The sequence below is a fragment of the Betta splendens genome, chromosome 4 (assembly GCF_900634795.4).
Source record: "Betta splendens chromosome 4, fBetSpl5.4, whole genome shotgun sequence".
NCBI lineage: Eukaryota > Metazoa > Chordata > Actinopteri > Anabantiformes > Osphronemidae > Betta > Betta splendens.
The window spans coordinates 4358554-4374772 of NC_040884.2; the positions used below are offsets into that span (position 1 = coordinate 4358554).

Here is a 16219-nt window from a genome sequence, read left to right on the forward strand (position 1 = left end):
TAGATGTATGATCTGATAGTGTGATTCACCGGCGCAGCTTCAGGCGGCGCTTGGCTCACACCTTCAGCTGAACGGTCAACGCAGCCTCGCCTCAGTGCGTGTGTGAGCACAGCGAGGGTCGTCCTTCTCAGTTCTTTTCGTCAGTGGTGGTTTTCTTGTGTGGTGTAGATGTAGATGGAGGGTCGTCTGTTGGATCCGGGACCTTCTTGCAGTGGAGTGGATCCAAGTCGCTCTCTCTCTGCGATCTTCACAGCCGTGTTGGTCGTCAGAAGGACCTGGAAGTGGCCTCGCCACCGTTTGGAGTCCCAGTGCTTCCTCCTGAACTCCTTAACGATCACCCAGTGCCCTGGTTGGATGGTGTAATGGTCCTGTCGCCTGCTTTCACCTGTTGGGAAATCTGAATTATGGGGAAAAGGTGTTTGGGCGGCACGGCGTGTCATCAGGCCCAAACCAGACTCCATGGCTACAGGTGGAACCATTCGTCAGCCAGAGTCTGCGTTCCTGCGAGGTAGAAAATGTTTAAAGCACAGGGAGAGAGGAAGAAAGGAAGGAAAGGATAGAGAGAGTTGGAGAGAGGGAACAAGGATGAGGAGAGGAAACGAGGATCAGGAGAGGGAGGGGTTGTCGTCCTTCGCAGCAGCGTCTGCAGCTGCATGTCGGCAGAAACAAAGTCGTCACTGATGATGTAAAAACAGCATTAGCTGTAGGCAGCAGGACAGCGTCCAGCAAAGCAGAACCTAATCATGATGTGAGATAGGTTTGCAATTAGACTTCAAAAAAGCTTCCTATGCTTCCACAGAGCGTCTGTGGAGTCCATGTAGATGGTAACAGACTCTCCTTCTGCTCGTTTACTAGCTTCAGTCAATGTGATCAACTCTGCAGCCTGAGCAGAGTAGTGTCTTAGCAAAGCCAGACTTCAAGACGGACTCTTGATAGTAACGTTCAGCATGTTGAGTAAGGTGGTGTTGCATCTAAGCCATCAGGCTGTAGAAAGATGTGATGTTTTCCAAAAGAATCAAAGTATGAGGACAAAAGAACAGAAGTCGTACAACCTGATTTCTCATCCACTGTTTGAGTGAAAGGTCGCGTAGGGTCAGATCAGGAAGACCCAAAGTAGGAGCCGACTGAAGAGCAAGCATGAGGTCGGTGAACGTTGTTCAGCCTCAGACGTCCACGTGAGACAAGAAGTGGACGATGAAGACGTCTGCATCAGAACCCTGAGTGGGGCCTCAGAGAAGGTAAAGTTAGGAACGAAAGTCCTACAATAAGAACAAAGACCTAGAAAAAAACATCAGCTGTTTTTACGTGCACGGTTTAGGCAGGTTTCAAATTGCTTTAACTCTGTTGGGTGAGATGGATTTGCCATCAGCTGTAATTACAATGACCCAGAAAATAATTTTGTCTAAACAAAGTGTAATTTAGACAGGCTCTCTTTGTGGCCTGTTGCATCCAATGTTTCAGTAGATTAGTGGTGTCTGCAGTAACGCCATCTATGGCTTCCTTTAAGAGGGTGTTGTTGTTTACATGGTCTGTGGTCAGATTTAGGTGCGATGACCACTGGTTCACATCCTCTGATCGAACCTACATCATGTCTGTGTGTGAGCCACATGGAAGCAGGGCTTCCTGTAAGGCTGAGTGTTGGGTCAGAGCGTCCTCTGAAAAATGAAAATAAAAACAAAAGCGTGTAATGTGTGTCATTAGAATGTGGAGGTACCCAGTTTACTGTTTGCTGCACATGACGGCAGAATAAAAGAAGTTTTCTAAAAGTATGCAAAGTAGGTGAATACGTCACATGGGGTCAGAAGTCGTTCACCAGTCTCTACCCCGTTGACATCTGTTCACGAAAGGACCCACGTCCTGCATCTGTCTCCATCATGTTTTCACAGAGGGACGTGTGGAACTGTAAAATAAACATCAAAAATCTTTTTTGTTCGTTAGTAAAAGAAATCGCAAGCGCAGACCTGTGTTCATCCCAAAAGAGGGAAGTTGAGGCCAGTTTGTGTGTGTGTGAAATCATAAACAAGCTGTGATGCAGCCTGTGTGAGGGCCTCAGTTACAGCCCCCCCTCAGCAGCCAATGATAGGAGCACAGCTGAGCTGAAGTTAACACCAACAAAAGAGGGATTATTTAGAATGTCTGTAGATGTAACCTGCACTTCGTCTGGAGTGGAAATCAATCAAATACCTAAACTACACATGAGATCTCTTCCTAAAAATTTAAACTGGGCATAAGTTTGAAAGCAAAAATGAATGTTACGGTGTCTTGCTGTCAGATGTTGCACAAGACAGTGAAAGAATAGGTTTTTCTTTAATAGTCTGGTACGTACAGTAATTATTATTACTTCTCTCTAATAGTCGTCTTCCCTTTAATAGTCATTGATAGTCTGTTTCAGTCAGTTTGAGTCTTCCTATGGTCTGGTTTTGTTTTCTACAGTCTTCTAGTCTGGCCAGACAAACCTATATTGTGCACAAGTATTTTTAGAAACATGAAGGATTTTATTACTGAATTTGTTGCAAGTTAAAATAGTTTAAACCCATCAGACTGTAAAGTCATGCAGCAGTTGTCATTTAGCTGTTTGTCATATTTTTAAAATCACTCTGTGGGAATTTTTTTTTGAGCAAAAAGCGATTCTTCATTGCAAGCAGATAAGCATGAACATGAATTTGAGCGTGTATCAGCTGTAAGCGTGTTTCTTCATTGCGTGTATGAATGTGTGTGTGTGTATGTTTGCGGTACCGTCTTGTACGTCACGTGAAAAGGAACCGTCACCTTCCTCCTTCCCCAACCATCAGTCTGATGTGAGCGCCAGCGGGTGAAGCCTTTCAATGGGACAGTTGTTCCTCGATGACAGACCTTTCCTGGATCCTCAGATGCAGCTCTATTGGGCCGATCACGTCTGAAGCCTCTCCTGTTGTTTCAACCAGTGTCTGTGTCAGAGCACGTCTTTTCTGCTGTTGCTCTGTCCTTGTTTTCCTTTGCTGATTGTCATAAGCAGGTGTCTGTCAGACACACACGCTTGTAAGACAGTTTCCTCTGAAGCTTCAGACACAGTCCTTTCATGCTGGTGCGGGGTCTGTAGTAGCTGGTTCATCTGATGAGCCCAGAACGTGATGGCTGCAGACGTTGTGTGAGTCGGTGAGGCGTCCATGCTGTGGTCTGTGTCCTCCAGCTGCTGTGGTGTCAGAGCTTCCACCCTGTTCTGGTTGTTGGTCGGCGCTTCTTCTCCTTCGGTTCTTCTGCTGATGGTGGGAAAGGAGTCCAGATCCGGATTTACCCTCATCGCGCTCAGTTCTGCATTAGGACAAAGAGCAGAAAGAATGGGAGCATTTGCTCTTGACATGATATGTGTGTGTGTGGTGTATGTGTGTGTGTGGCAGAGTGCAAACAATTCTTCCCCAGAGTTGTTATCTCCTTTTTTCCTGTTACTCTCATCACTCTTTTGTTTCTTTTAGGGCTTTAGTTTTGATAGTTTTGCTTTTTCAAATTTCATCTTTTTGTATCTAATTTTTCTTTTAAAGGTGCATATGTCTTTTACACAAGCGATTCTCCTTTTGAACCCATAACCAGTTTCCCACTCATGGAAACATGAAACGCACTAATAACCATATTTACTTTTTACTTTTAATTACCTTTAATTTTGTAATGCTGCAGTCTGGTGGTGGAGACTTAGATCGCCCCGAACCCATCTTTCAGAGTCCCGGCGGTTTTCTGCCTTAGATTTTTATGTGTTCCGGCCGGAACCTTCCCAAAATGCCTTTTTATCGGACGTCTCCGTAAAAAGGGAACCAACCCGATCTGGCGACAGAGTCTTTCACGAAGTACTTCCTCAACGTTAGGCCCCTCTAGGCCCGGGGCCCTCGTCTCTTGAAAATACTTCACTCTGCAAACGCACTCCCTCTTTCAGAAGCCGTCTTTTATACTCAGTCCCCCACGTGTGGACCACGCACAGATCAGAAAAACATGTCTGTATCCTCAGTACAGACGGAAGCTCGGTTCCACGAGCCAACCCTTAGCAACCACCGTCTCGACCACCAGGGCACACTTTGACCTAATTAATTTTTTTTTTACCCGAATATTAAGTTTTTTAATTAAAAAAATTGTTTGGTCCTAATTATTATATTTTAGATGTTTTCAGCCACATAGTCGTTTTAGAAATATTATCATCTCTAGTCCTAGTTATATTTTCTTTTGTCGTTGTTTTAGTCTAGTTGGGGATGTTTTGGAATTAATTGTTATTTGCCTTACTTTCCCTAAACCAAATGATCAGAGCCAAGTAAATCCCGAATACCTGAAACCAATTTCAAACCCGTTTTCTTTTTTTTTTTTCTTCGATAAGTCGCAACAAAACGGAATCTCTCTCACCGGGCCGAGTCAAATTAGGATTTGAGTTTGAATCTGAGTTCGTGGATCTCGTCAGAGGCGATCCAGACGGGTGAGCAGTCCTCCCAGCTCTGAATGTCTGTAGAGGTTCGGAGGCTGAGCGACCCTAGTCCTCAGGACTATCGTCCCTGGTCACACCGTCCAGACGACCTGCTGCGGGATCCTGTTCGTAGACGCCAATTTCTGTGGTGGAAATTTTGCAATAAAGGCAGATGAGAGAGTTGTCCTTTTGTGCGATTTATTGAAATAATAAAGAAAATAAAAATAATGGGGAAAGCAAATAAAAAGCATGGATGTTGATCGTGCACATCAACAAACCAAAAACCAGCTGGGGAGATCAGTGCACACACCACGAAGGTGTGATGCAAAGAGCCCACGATCCTAAAGTTGCTTCTGCCTTTTAACCCCTTTCTCTGGCTCTGGTGGAATGTCTCTCTGCAGCAATGGAATTGTTTGCGCCACCTTATCTCGCTGTGAGTGAGAATGTTTGCTTTCTCACTTCTGCATCGTCATGTCTTGTTATCCAAAGGAAGGAACACCGAGCTTCCAAGACAAGATGCATTTGCTTTAACAGCCTTGGGTCTGGTGGGGAGTCAGATAGGATGGAGCCAGAGTCCGGGTGTAAAAGACAAACATATATCAGAAATTATTAGTCAGTCAAATGGAGCATCAGATGTTTAGACTTGATGTACGTCAGGGCACAAGAGATTATTTGTTTGTGTAAGAATGTTCAGTATTGCACCTAACCAGCACATGACGAGTGTGTTGGATAAAAAACAGCACAAGGCACAATTTTTCCATTACAGCAACACATCACAGTCCAGTACTTTAACAGGGAGGATGAGTTGTCACAGTGTAGGGGAGAAAACAGCATTAACAAGACAAGGGGCAAGAGAGGAGGTGGTTTTCTGGGCACGAAGGCGAATGTTTGCACCATCACATTGGCCGAGAATGTAACGCACTTCCTCTCGTATCTGAAGTTGCTCCACTCTGTGCACGCTGTTAAGTTCAGCATCAGCTGCTGCACACGTGCTGCTGTGGCTGGATGACGTACAGCAGCAGCAGGTCACACATGGCTCATATGTGGCACGGCCTTCCTCACATTAATATGTCTCTATGCTCCTAGTTTTACTGCTCAGACGATGTATTGGTGACATTTTTATTGAATGTACTACAAAAAGGCTTTAACCTAAAGGAAGTTGGATAAATAAAAAAGGCTTTGTAGAGACCGACAGAAGCGCAACTGCCTCTGAATTGAAAATCCCTCCAGCAATAAAGTCTTTAATGTAGACGTTATTTTCTCGCTCTTCCTCTTTTCCGCTGTCTCTCTCTCCTCGCTTTCTATGACGGCTTCTTTCATAACTGCCCCTTTAATGAGATCCTATTAATCCGGCTTTTAAAGTCTTAGGGCCCATCGGACGTCACTCATACTTTGGGAAAAGCCCAGTTTGCTCGCGCTGACTCTGGAGTCAGACGTGCTGTGTGGCCTGAGGTCGAGTCGCCCACTGTGACGCCTACTCGTGTTTTTGTCTGTGTGTTATTAGCGTGATTGCGTCTATAAAACAAATTGCATTCCATCAGTCTTGTACCATCTGTGTTTTGTCTCAGTTTTTTTTTTTTTTTGCCGTGCATGCATTTAGACAGAAGACGCCAGTCAGCGTGAAACCAGCGCTTCCTCGCTAGGAGTCGCTCTGTCCATCTGATGGCACTGTGGCTAATGGCTAGCCTGCCGCTGGTGCTGTGGCTAATGGCTAGCCTGCTGCTGGTGCTGTGGCTAATGGCTAACCTGCTGCTGGTGCTGTGGCTAATGGCTAGCCTGCTGCTAGTGCTGTGGCTAATAGCTAGCCTGCTGCTGGTGCTGTGGCTAATGGCTAGCCTGCCGCTGGTGCTGTGGCTAATGGCTAGCCTGCTGCTAGTGCTGTGGCTAATAGCTAGCCTGCTGCTGGTGCTGTGGCTAATGGCTAGCCTGCTGCTATCCATCCATCCATCCATCCATTTTCGTAACCGCTTACTCCCTAGTGCGGGGTCACGGGGGTGCTGGAGCCTATCCCAGCTGGCTACGGGCGAGAGGCAGGGTACACCCTGGACAGGTCGCCAGTCCATCGCAGGGCAGCCTGCTGCTAGTGCTGTGGCTAATGGCTAGCCTGCTGCTGGTGCTGTGGCTAAACGCTAGGGAGTCTTGGGGGTTCATGTCAACATGGAGCTGGGCAGCAAAGCGAGCATCCGCTGGGTTTCATTTGGACAAAACAGGAACACGTGCCGTACATGTTATAGAGAGTGAAGGTCACCTCCAGTCTCCCCACATTTTTAAACCTCCTGTGGTCGGCGTGTTCTTCCCTAAATTCAAACGGGTAATTGAATCGTTTTAGTAAAAAATCTGGCACATTACTTTGTCGAAATTGCTTTTTTCTCCTCTTCTATTAGAAGAGCTGCTACGTGAGTCATCGGCATCTCATTTACACACAAGTCAAAGAAGGTGGATTCTTTGCCGTTACATCATGATGCTTCTTGTAAAATCTGTTATTGTTTTTATGTTTTCTTGCTCCTCCATCAGCTGCGAGTGATCACTACCTCATCGGTAACAACATCACGGTGGCCGTTCTGGGCATCGTCATCCCCATCGGTGAGTGCTCCTGACTACTGACTGACTGCTTTCTGCCTGCTCGCTTCTCCCTCCTCGCTACTGCGTATCTGCTTGTACCTCAGTCCCTGCATGTGTGTGGACGTGATACTGTGTTCGTGTTTGTCTAGCTGTTTAGTGTTGCACCAGGTATAGTTTAGTAGTTGAGACGATGCACAGCTTCCGCACACGCGCCACAGCCAATCTAGCAAATCGTGTTGCAGTCTCATCCGACCAACTGCTGCCGTGTGGCATCAAAACCCCACGTTTGCACTCATAATACAGCTGCAGACGATGCGGTGCTCTGACCTATTTCTGTGACCCAGTGGACCCAGAATGGGTTAAACGGTTCTTGATCTGAATGGAGCATTAATGAGACAGACTGATGTATTTGCCTTGGAGCGGTGAAAACTTCTGACCTCGGAATTAGCGCTAATGGTCGGAAAAGGCTACTGCACTGTACTGTATAAAAGAAGAGTACGAGTGCAGCGAGAAAGCAAGTCCTTACAATGAAACCGGCTGCGTGAAGTTAATCTATTCTATTAGCTCAGATTTAAAATGAAAATTTGATTGTATTAGCAAAGAGAGAAATCAGCTTACTGCACAAATGACCTCATACAGGAGAGTCCAATTGATATTTTTGAACCCTAATAATTAGTAGTTTAATCAATTTCAGACGCGCTAAAAGCCTGTAAAACACTTTTCGGTCATTTTTCATTTATTACAATTGAGATTTTAGCTATTAAAACATCCCCAGAATGGGTTAACCCTTTCAACCCCATCTCACATTGTTTTTTAGCCACTACTGTAGCTGTAAATCGTCCAATTCTGCATTTTTGGCGGCTTTGAAACATTAATTATTGTTAGAAGTCCACCAAGGCCAGATTTGTGCACCCCAGTTCCTCCGCTCAGCACCGCGCCCACCCACAGCTCCACCAGGGACACCGCCGAACAATGATTATAGCTCTTTAGCCAAAGTCAGGCTGTTACACTGCCCAGTTAATAAACTAAAACATTAAAATTAGTAAAAAAGCTGATTTTTTTAATTTTTTTATCATCACAGAACATAAATAGAAGAACAAAGGAGAATCTGGGGTTTTCCAGCCTTGTCACACAGGGACGTAAAGTGCCTGTCTAACAAAAAAAGCAATTAGATGAGGCTTCCACAGGGAAATGGAGATACATGTAGATGGATGTGGGCAAGCAGACATACTGTACAGTAACACACCCACGCACAGGTTCTGGCCTCATTGATGTACCACTGGTTTAGCTATTGGTCCCACTCAGCACACGTACTTCTGTACATGCAACACACACACACACACACACACACACGCACGTCGACGGGGAACCTAGGGAGTCATGCTGATATGGTAATAAGATGAGAGAGCGGTGCGTCTCTGAAATCCTCCAATCATCCTCCCTCCTCTTGTCCTCCTGTCCGTTCTCCTCTCATAACCAACTAAAAAGCACCAGAGTTACTGCAGATCGTCTGCAGATGGGATTCGTATCTCATTCATTTATTTGTGTATGTTTTGGCGCATTTTAAATCATAGTGTAGAGGCTATGAGACTATACTGTACTGTAGCTAATGACAGGCACCCAACCCAAGAACTGCAAAATAATAATCATTTTCCCTCAGAACCAGAAGCACCAAGATTTAACAGAAAGGCTGTAATTCAGTGTGTGTGCATGTATTTGTGTATGTGTGTGTTATTTTTGCATATGGCGCATGCGCATTCATGTTAATGAATGTTCTTGATCATTTTCTACGACTGAAACTGGGAGGGGATGTAATGGGATGTGTGCATACAGTACAAGGGCTCATTGTTGTTACTGCCACCATTTTACTGAGAAACAATTGCGTTTTTGAGAACAGCTCCAGCTAAAACGGTCGTCCTGCCGACCGGTCTCATCAGACGAGCTGATGCATCAGAGGAATGTAGCACCAAAGTTTTGTTTCCTCTGTGAAATGACAAAGTTGCTTAATTAAATTAAATGTTTTTAAAGTCAATCAGTTTGTGGACATGATGATGAGCCCTTGCTACGCTGAGAAAGGAACGTGTCTGTGTGTGAGTGCTTAAAGCGCCGCTCCGTGTCCCCTGGGCTGTGTTAACGCTCCCGCCGTGTGTTGTTGTTGTGTGTGTGTTAAACACATGCAGTCCCTATCCTTGCCACAGTGGTCATTGGCCTGCTCTGCACCGGCGGCTACCTGGTCTGGCGCAACTGGCGGCGGAAGAACACCAAGAGCATGAACTTCGACAACCCCGTGTACCGCAAGACCACGGAGGACGACGACGACGAGATCCACATCGGCCGCCACAGCGAGTCCATCGGCCACGTCTACCCAGCAGTGAGTGGCGGCCACAGTCAGCCCTTCATAGCGCTGCCCCTCGGCGGCGGCATCACAGACAGCAACTCGCACTGGTACTCAGGGGCCCCGATGCTCTCCAGCGGGAAGTGAGCGGGGCGGCGGCGGAGAGGAAGGTGCTCGGCATTTGGCACGACGTGCTGGGGTTTGGAGGAGCCCGCTTGGTCCTCGGTGTCGGCCTGGGGAGGAGGGGGGCCAGGCTCGCACACGCACACGTCCACGCACACGTCCACGCACACACACGCACACGTCCGCGCACAGACACACGCACATGTCCACGCACACGTGCCTCACACGTCCACCCACACGTCCACGCACAGACACACACACACGTCCACGCACACGTCCACGCACACACGCCCACGCACACTTCTACGATTTGCAGTAATCACACACAGGTTATCAGCCCCATCACCAATGCACCGCGCTCACGTCATTCACCTGCACCGGCCATAATCATACAGTACACACATGTATCAGCCATCGCATCCTTCATACTGTTCTGCGTTAGTTAGTTTGTTTGATCGTTGAAGTGTTGGGAGACGTTTGTTTTAATAGACCTCTTGTTTTAGAATAACACTATAAAAAGACGTTTGCTGGACTAAGGAGAGATGTGACTAAGGAGAGATGTGACAACGTCTTTTTATGGATAACACCATAAAAAGACGTTTGCTGGACTAAGGAGAGATGTGACACGAGTATTATGCTGGCAACAGAGTCAAACGTTGCCTTTACGGACGGTGACAAAGCTGAGTAAAAGGACAAAACCTGAATACATTCAGGTTAAAGCGTTGTCGCTCTTTTGAGCTTTTTATCCTGCGTTGCGATGGAAATGCAACATAAAACGTGAAAAACGAGCACAAATCAGGACCAAGGACAATTCAAAACTGAGTTCATCTTATTCAAGCTGCACTAGAAACCATGAATATCAGTCTTGCACAAAGTCGATTATCCTCTTGATTTTATCTTTTTTTTTTGGCAGTTATAATTTCCACCCGCCCGGGAGACGGTGGCCACTGTGATTTGCATTCAGACGCGCCTAAATTAGGGGCTGTCATCAGGACAATTTGGACAGTTACTGGATAGTTTTGTTGTTTTAGGTGTTGGAGAGCAAACAGGGAAGGGCAGCCAAAGCGGAGTTTGGGGGGATGGGAGCGTAGCGCTTTGATCGGTTGGCATGGTAACACAGATTTCTTTGTGTTGCTCAGGAGAAAAAAGGAGGCAAAAGAATTCAGGGAATCATTGGCATGATGACAGGCTGGAAGCACACACGCACGCACACACACACACACACACACACACACACAATAGGTGCACAACTGCATTATATTAAGATTCAAGGTCGAAGGAACAGCAGCCCTCAGGTAACGGCTGCAGAGAAGGAACCGCGCTCTCTCCTCCACATTTCATCATTCACTTTTGCTGAAATGATTTTACTGTCTTTAAACCTGGCTCTGTTGTTTCGCTGCGCCACTGTCATTTCCTTCTCCTTCCGTTTGGGCCAATATGGCAACTCAGACAGCCAGGGAAACCAGGTTGGCGTTACAGTATGTGGGCCAGACATGCGCCGCCGTAGGCGAGCTTCCTCCGCTCCTCGTATGGAAACAGCCGGGGAAGGAGGCGACGAACAAAGGGGGGAGATTGAGCAAGGTCGAGGGAAGGAGAGAGAAAGTCAGGAAGGAAACGGCGCCGGCGCTTTGTCCGCTGCGCTGCTCACTCTTCTATCTTCTTCTCTGTCTGCCCTTCATCAGCCCACTGTAGTAACCGTTTTTTATCTGCTGTTTGCAGCGCGTGGCACTCAGTCTGGAAGATGATGGCTATCCCTGAGGAGGAGGGGGATTACTGTACAGTCTGACCCCCCCCCCCTCACCGCTGCAGCGAGGCCGGTGCACCGGAGGAGAAAGAGGAGTCCTGTCTTGTTGCCTGTAGCTCCGCTGCCTCTTTCCCCCCACAGTAACATTACTAGCACAACTAGCCTCTACTTCTTCCCTTCGTCGCCTCTGCTCTCCTCTCGTCTCTCCACCTGTTTAGCAGTAGTGGTGTGTTGAATGCTGCTTGATTATGTTGTCTGAACTAACCTCATCCGGCCGCCTCAGTGCACATTGTAAATAGAAGGCTGCCTGGCAGAGGAAACGCCAGCATGCGTTATTTTTAATTCCTCATATTCAGACTTAATTTATTTGTGTGTGTTTTGCTGTAAATATGTAATCACTGAAAGTAGCAGAAGTGGATTTGTCCATGTTTTCCAGGATTCTTCAAGGATGTTGTTATTTATTTCGTAGTTCCCTTTATAGCTCGAGTTGACAAGACAGATTTTTTTTAAAGGGCAGTGTCATCTTTTTTTTCCTGGCACCCGGGAGAGGTGAGGCTAAATACGGCCAAGGGGAGAGGAGGCAGATAAAGCGATGGCGTTGTCTGCATGTGTGGAGGTGATTCCAGGGCGAAAGACTAACAGGGTTTTGTTTTGCTTTGAGGGGAATGGAAGGATGTGTGTGCCATCGGAGGGTAGCGCCTCAGGGCACGGAGCAGCAGGGTGGAAAAGACAGAGGATTATGGGTAATCCTCCCACCTGCTGTCAGAAGTATGCGTACAGCTGATAATGAACTTGGGATTGTTTTCTTATTTGCTTTACCTGTTAGAATTCATTTTGTTTTTTAGGATTTTTGTTATATATTCAGTTTTTTGTGTGTGGAGACTAAAACACAGAAATAACACCTTCATTGGATTCTGCTGATACAGTATGTGACTGAACCGGAATCATAGAGCAAAAGTCTTTAGAATTATTTAGGGTGTACAAAGAAATGAAGGCTATAATTGTGAAGTATTAGAAAGCATCAGGAGGAGTTTGCTGCATCGGTTTAATCCGTATCTACTGCTGTCTGACTTTCAAACTGAAGAACAAAAGGCAAATTAGTGTTTAGTTTTCAGCTTCACACGACACTTTTGATCGGTTTCTGCTGCTCTCATTATATATTATTCTATTTCCCACGACATCACCTCCCTCCTATTTCACCACAGACGCTGCTGTTTGCTCCCTAACTTCAGTGCCCGTGTTCCAGTGGTGGCAGATTCAGAGCCAGATCACTGCCACCACCCCCCCACCCCCCCACTGTTCCCACATGTGTAACGCCCAGAGGAGATGGTGTGGAAAACAAGCCCACGTTCGGGAGGAATCCCGCTCTGCCGCCGCGGCCGCGTGACGTTCAGTGAAACGCCGAGCGCTGATTTGATTTGAGTGCTGGATAGAGAGGAAACGTGTGAACCGGCGTAAAGAGTTGATCTTCCAATGGTTTGCCACAGACATGCTTCCAGTCCACTGAATCAGATGCAATAATTGTGCATAATGTCTTGTAATTGTGCATTTCCAGAAGCTGTTATGGCAGAAATCCCACAGTAGCTCTTTGTGGCTGTGATGGCAGATTAACTCCTCTATTTGGGGAATAATTTAACCCTAGTGAAACCCTCTTTGACTGTGTTCGGCATTAAATAGATCAGTCTTAACTATCCAAACTATAAAACCCTTGTCTTCCATGGTTGGAATAACATACCAGCGCTTTTGTTTACCTCCCATCTTTCCATAAATCTGATGTGACTAAATAATAAGCAAAAAAGGATTAAGGCAGACACCGTCTTCCATCACAGGCTCAGTGGAGACTTAGCATATGTATTGACTCAGCGATACAGGAGAATTGTTGATTACATGTAGGTATTACTGGTTTTTGTGTAGATGCTGGAAGGGAGGCAGACATGACGGGAGGCCGGTGTTTGTCCAGCTGATTTCCTGCTGACGTTGTGTGTGGGTGTTGATGCTTGGCCTCCTCACGTCGTGCAGTATGTGAGGAGTTAGACAGGTGGAGTGTGGCCCTCTGCAGCACGGCGCCGTCCTCTACGCGGCCCCCATGAAGCAGGATCGGGCACAAAATGGAGGTCACCTCGCTGCATCTTCATTTTGTTCAGAGAAACAGGAATACAATCCATTACACAGCGGGGAAGGCGGAGACACACTGAGGCTCCAGCCACGCTCCGTTCCTGGCAGGGTTTGAGTTTGACATTATAAAAGCCTTCGAATGGACACAGCTGCATTTTGACAGATCACAATGGAAAATGTCATTAATCGTCACTATATCTGACGGAAATGCTGCAGATGATGCATAAGGTCATACACAGGATACAGTATTTATATAGGATGAACTGAATTGTAGCCGTGAGCTGAGTCAGCGCTGCACACCGTGGCTGCTTCAGGTTCACGTGGAGCCTGTTGTGGCGTTTGCAGTAGCTCCTCTGTTGCCAGAGAGGAGCTACTGCGTTAGTGCTCAGTTAGCATCACCGTAGGTTAACGACTGGATCAGCCTGACAGTTTAGTTCGTGTACTTGTGTTAAGTTATTTGGTTTGCACTGTTTGTGACACTTACTTTAGCACAGTGTGTAGTGAATCTACTTGAAGTCTCAGTATTAACCCAGTAGCTGCTGCTGAAAGCGTGTTAGCCTGACGTTGCTACGCGCTAACCTGCGTGGAGCCGGTCTGTGCATAGAGCCGGTAACACACTGATGACACTGTCTCCCTGACGTCGGCCTGCTGATGCAATGATGATATCTGAGTCGCACTGACGCATTCGCAGTTCAAAATAATGAACTATCAAGTAGATTTGTTGGATTTATTCTAACAAATCATAATGCACAATGTTTTAACTTTCTAACACATTCCATACTAATGACTACTGAGGATGCTGCGTCTGGTTTACACTGTTAGATGATCACGCTTAGGTCAATACTTGCACTCCTGATAACCCACAACCTAACAAAAGCTGTAATTGTGCTGCTCCTGGTTTGTGCTCCATGGTTTCCTGTCCTTTCTTGTCTCTGCTAGCGCTCTGCTAACCAAACCATTTCTGAGCAGAGATTCTGACCTGTGCTGCATTAACTGACCGCTTTCTATCATCTCTCACATCTCTCCTACACTTGACGGCTTCATGCACTGTAACTCTGAGGCTTCAGGTCTCTTCATGGTTGTTCCACTGCTGATTTGTAGTCTAGAGCGTCGACGACTCCTGCGCCACCCATCTTCATCTTACATCATCATCCTCTTTCCTTTGGTAAGGGCTATGAGTGCTTGGGTAGGCAGATACAGACACACTGGAGGACCTGATTCAACTGAAACCCCCCAAACACCAAGGAAGCCCCCAGAGCGGAGAACAAACCTTCCTGACTGTGAACCAGCAAACAGGCGTCAGCCCCTCCGGCTACAGATCTGGACCCTCATTGACTTGACTTTGCTTGGCTGGTCTTCTCTCCTGTCGACCCAGTGACTTTCCTGCATCAGCTGGTTCCTCTAACTATCGTGATTTTTTTCTTCTGGACTGTTGTAAGTGAGTTGTACTTGTTCTCTGTCTCTCTCCTCAACACTCCATTCCCAGTTTTTGAAGGACTTGATGTTTGATTACTTGAACGGCAAAACTGAGTCACCTACATTTTTGTAACCCGTCAGCGAAGTAACGAAAGTTTCCAGGGGAGAAAACGACGACGGGGAAGCTGTGAAATCTGTTTGTGTGAACCTTTTTACTGGGTGGTGATGATGATGTATAAGGGCAACATTTTGATAAGCAAACCATTGGCTGTAGTTGCTCCACCTGCATTTTCCTGTCTTGACTTGCGAGAACCTTTCCGAACCCACCGGGCCCTGTCCATTCCACAGCCATACGACAGGCATTTTTTTACGCTGTTTGTTGCACAAAACCTTTCAAGAAGCCTTCTGCACTGTGTAAAGAGGTAACGTTCTTAAGAGGGAGGAAAACAACAAAAAAAACGGGAGGGGGGCGATCCAATGGTACGGTCCAATGGTTTTGAATCATGACTTGTAAATACGTTTTCATACAGTAAAAACCTTTTTGATAATGTTTTAATGTATCTGTAAAGACGTTGTACATAAACCTCTGGGGTAAAAAGGAGTGTAGACTATATATGAATTTATTTGTACACAAGAGCACTGGATTTCTTTACTACTTGATTGTAACTAAAAATTAATACTCTGCCAAAGTGTTTCTGTTTTACTTTCCATTTGTTCTGTTTTCCCTTGGTTTCTTTGCTCTTTAACAGCGCCGCAGACTTCTAGCGTTCACCCTGTATTTAATTCCGTTGAATAGGTTTCGTTTTCGTGCGTGTTTTTTCTTTTTTTGAGGGGTTGTTTTAATTTATTGGTGCCTCGTTTTGTGCTCCTGTAAACCTTCACTCTTTCCGTTTCTCCGTCTTACGTGTCTGCTGGAAGGGAAACGCTCGTGGAGAGGGACGGGGTGGGGGGGTCGTAGAACTAAGCATCTTCTGTACTTACATGGAACATCTGTACTGTATGCCAAAATGGTCTCACTCACGTTTCTATGAAATCAAGCTGTTGATAAATATCTCTATATATTGATATATTAAATTTATAAAAATTGTCTTTGTTGATACTTGATTCTGTGTCTTGCGTTTAGAAGATGCCTTCCTCATACTTCACCAGATCTATAAAGGATGCTTGATACATCTGTATCCATATTCAACACGTTTTATTCCATGCGAAGCATTTTTATTTATTCATTATTTTTAACTTCATGCTTTTATTTTAATTTGAAGCATGGTTGATCTCATCGCTTACAGTAGTTAAATGTAGATTACCTGTGAGCAGTGAATGGGTCTCGGTGCTAGAAAATTGAGACGTGTATCCAAAGGTTTCCTGCTCAGTCAGTATCAAGTTGTGTGTGAATCCATAATCCTTAAATTTTAATACAAACTGTGTCAGAATAAGCCTCAAATCTGTAAACTGAGGCCAGCTGCAGGTTCTTCTCATATAAATGATCCAGGCACCGGATGTTTTC

At 46.0% G+C, this 16219-nt stretch overlaps 1 protein-coding gene and 1 long non-coding RNA gene across 6 annotated transcripts in view; one reads left to right on the forward strand and one right to left on the reverse strand.

Moving 5' to 3' along the window:
- lrp8 (low density lipoprotein receptor-related protein 8, apolipoprotein e receptor) overlaps window positions 1-16219 on the forward strand; it is a 111915-nt gene that overhangs the window by 95585 nt on the left and 111 nt on the right. The window contains exons 17-19 of one of the 5 annotated variants that reach the window (XM_029149527.3): window positions 6935-7003; window positions 9163-9353; window positions 11160-15802. In XM_029149527.3, the coding sequence (XP_029005360.1) occupies window positions 6935-7003; window positions 9163-9353; window positions 11160-11198 (299 nt within the window). In that variant the 3' untranslated portion in view covers window positions 11199-15802. Of the gene's footprint in view, window positions 1-6934; window positions 7004-9162; window positions 15803-16219 lie in introns of those variants that run through there. The other 4 variants (XM_029149528.3, XM_041070702.2, XM_029149525.3 and 1 more) reach the window with 4 other exon arrangements.
- LOC129603932 (uncharacterized) lies at window positions 1526-5182 on the reverse strand. Its single transcript, XR_008694336.1, has 2 exons — window positions 3630-5182; window positions 1526-3291 (listed from the first exon to the last, which is right to left on the reverse strand). It is a non-coding gene; the product is annotated as an uncharacterized LOC129603932 (long non-coding RNA).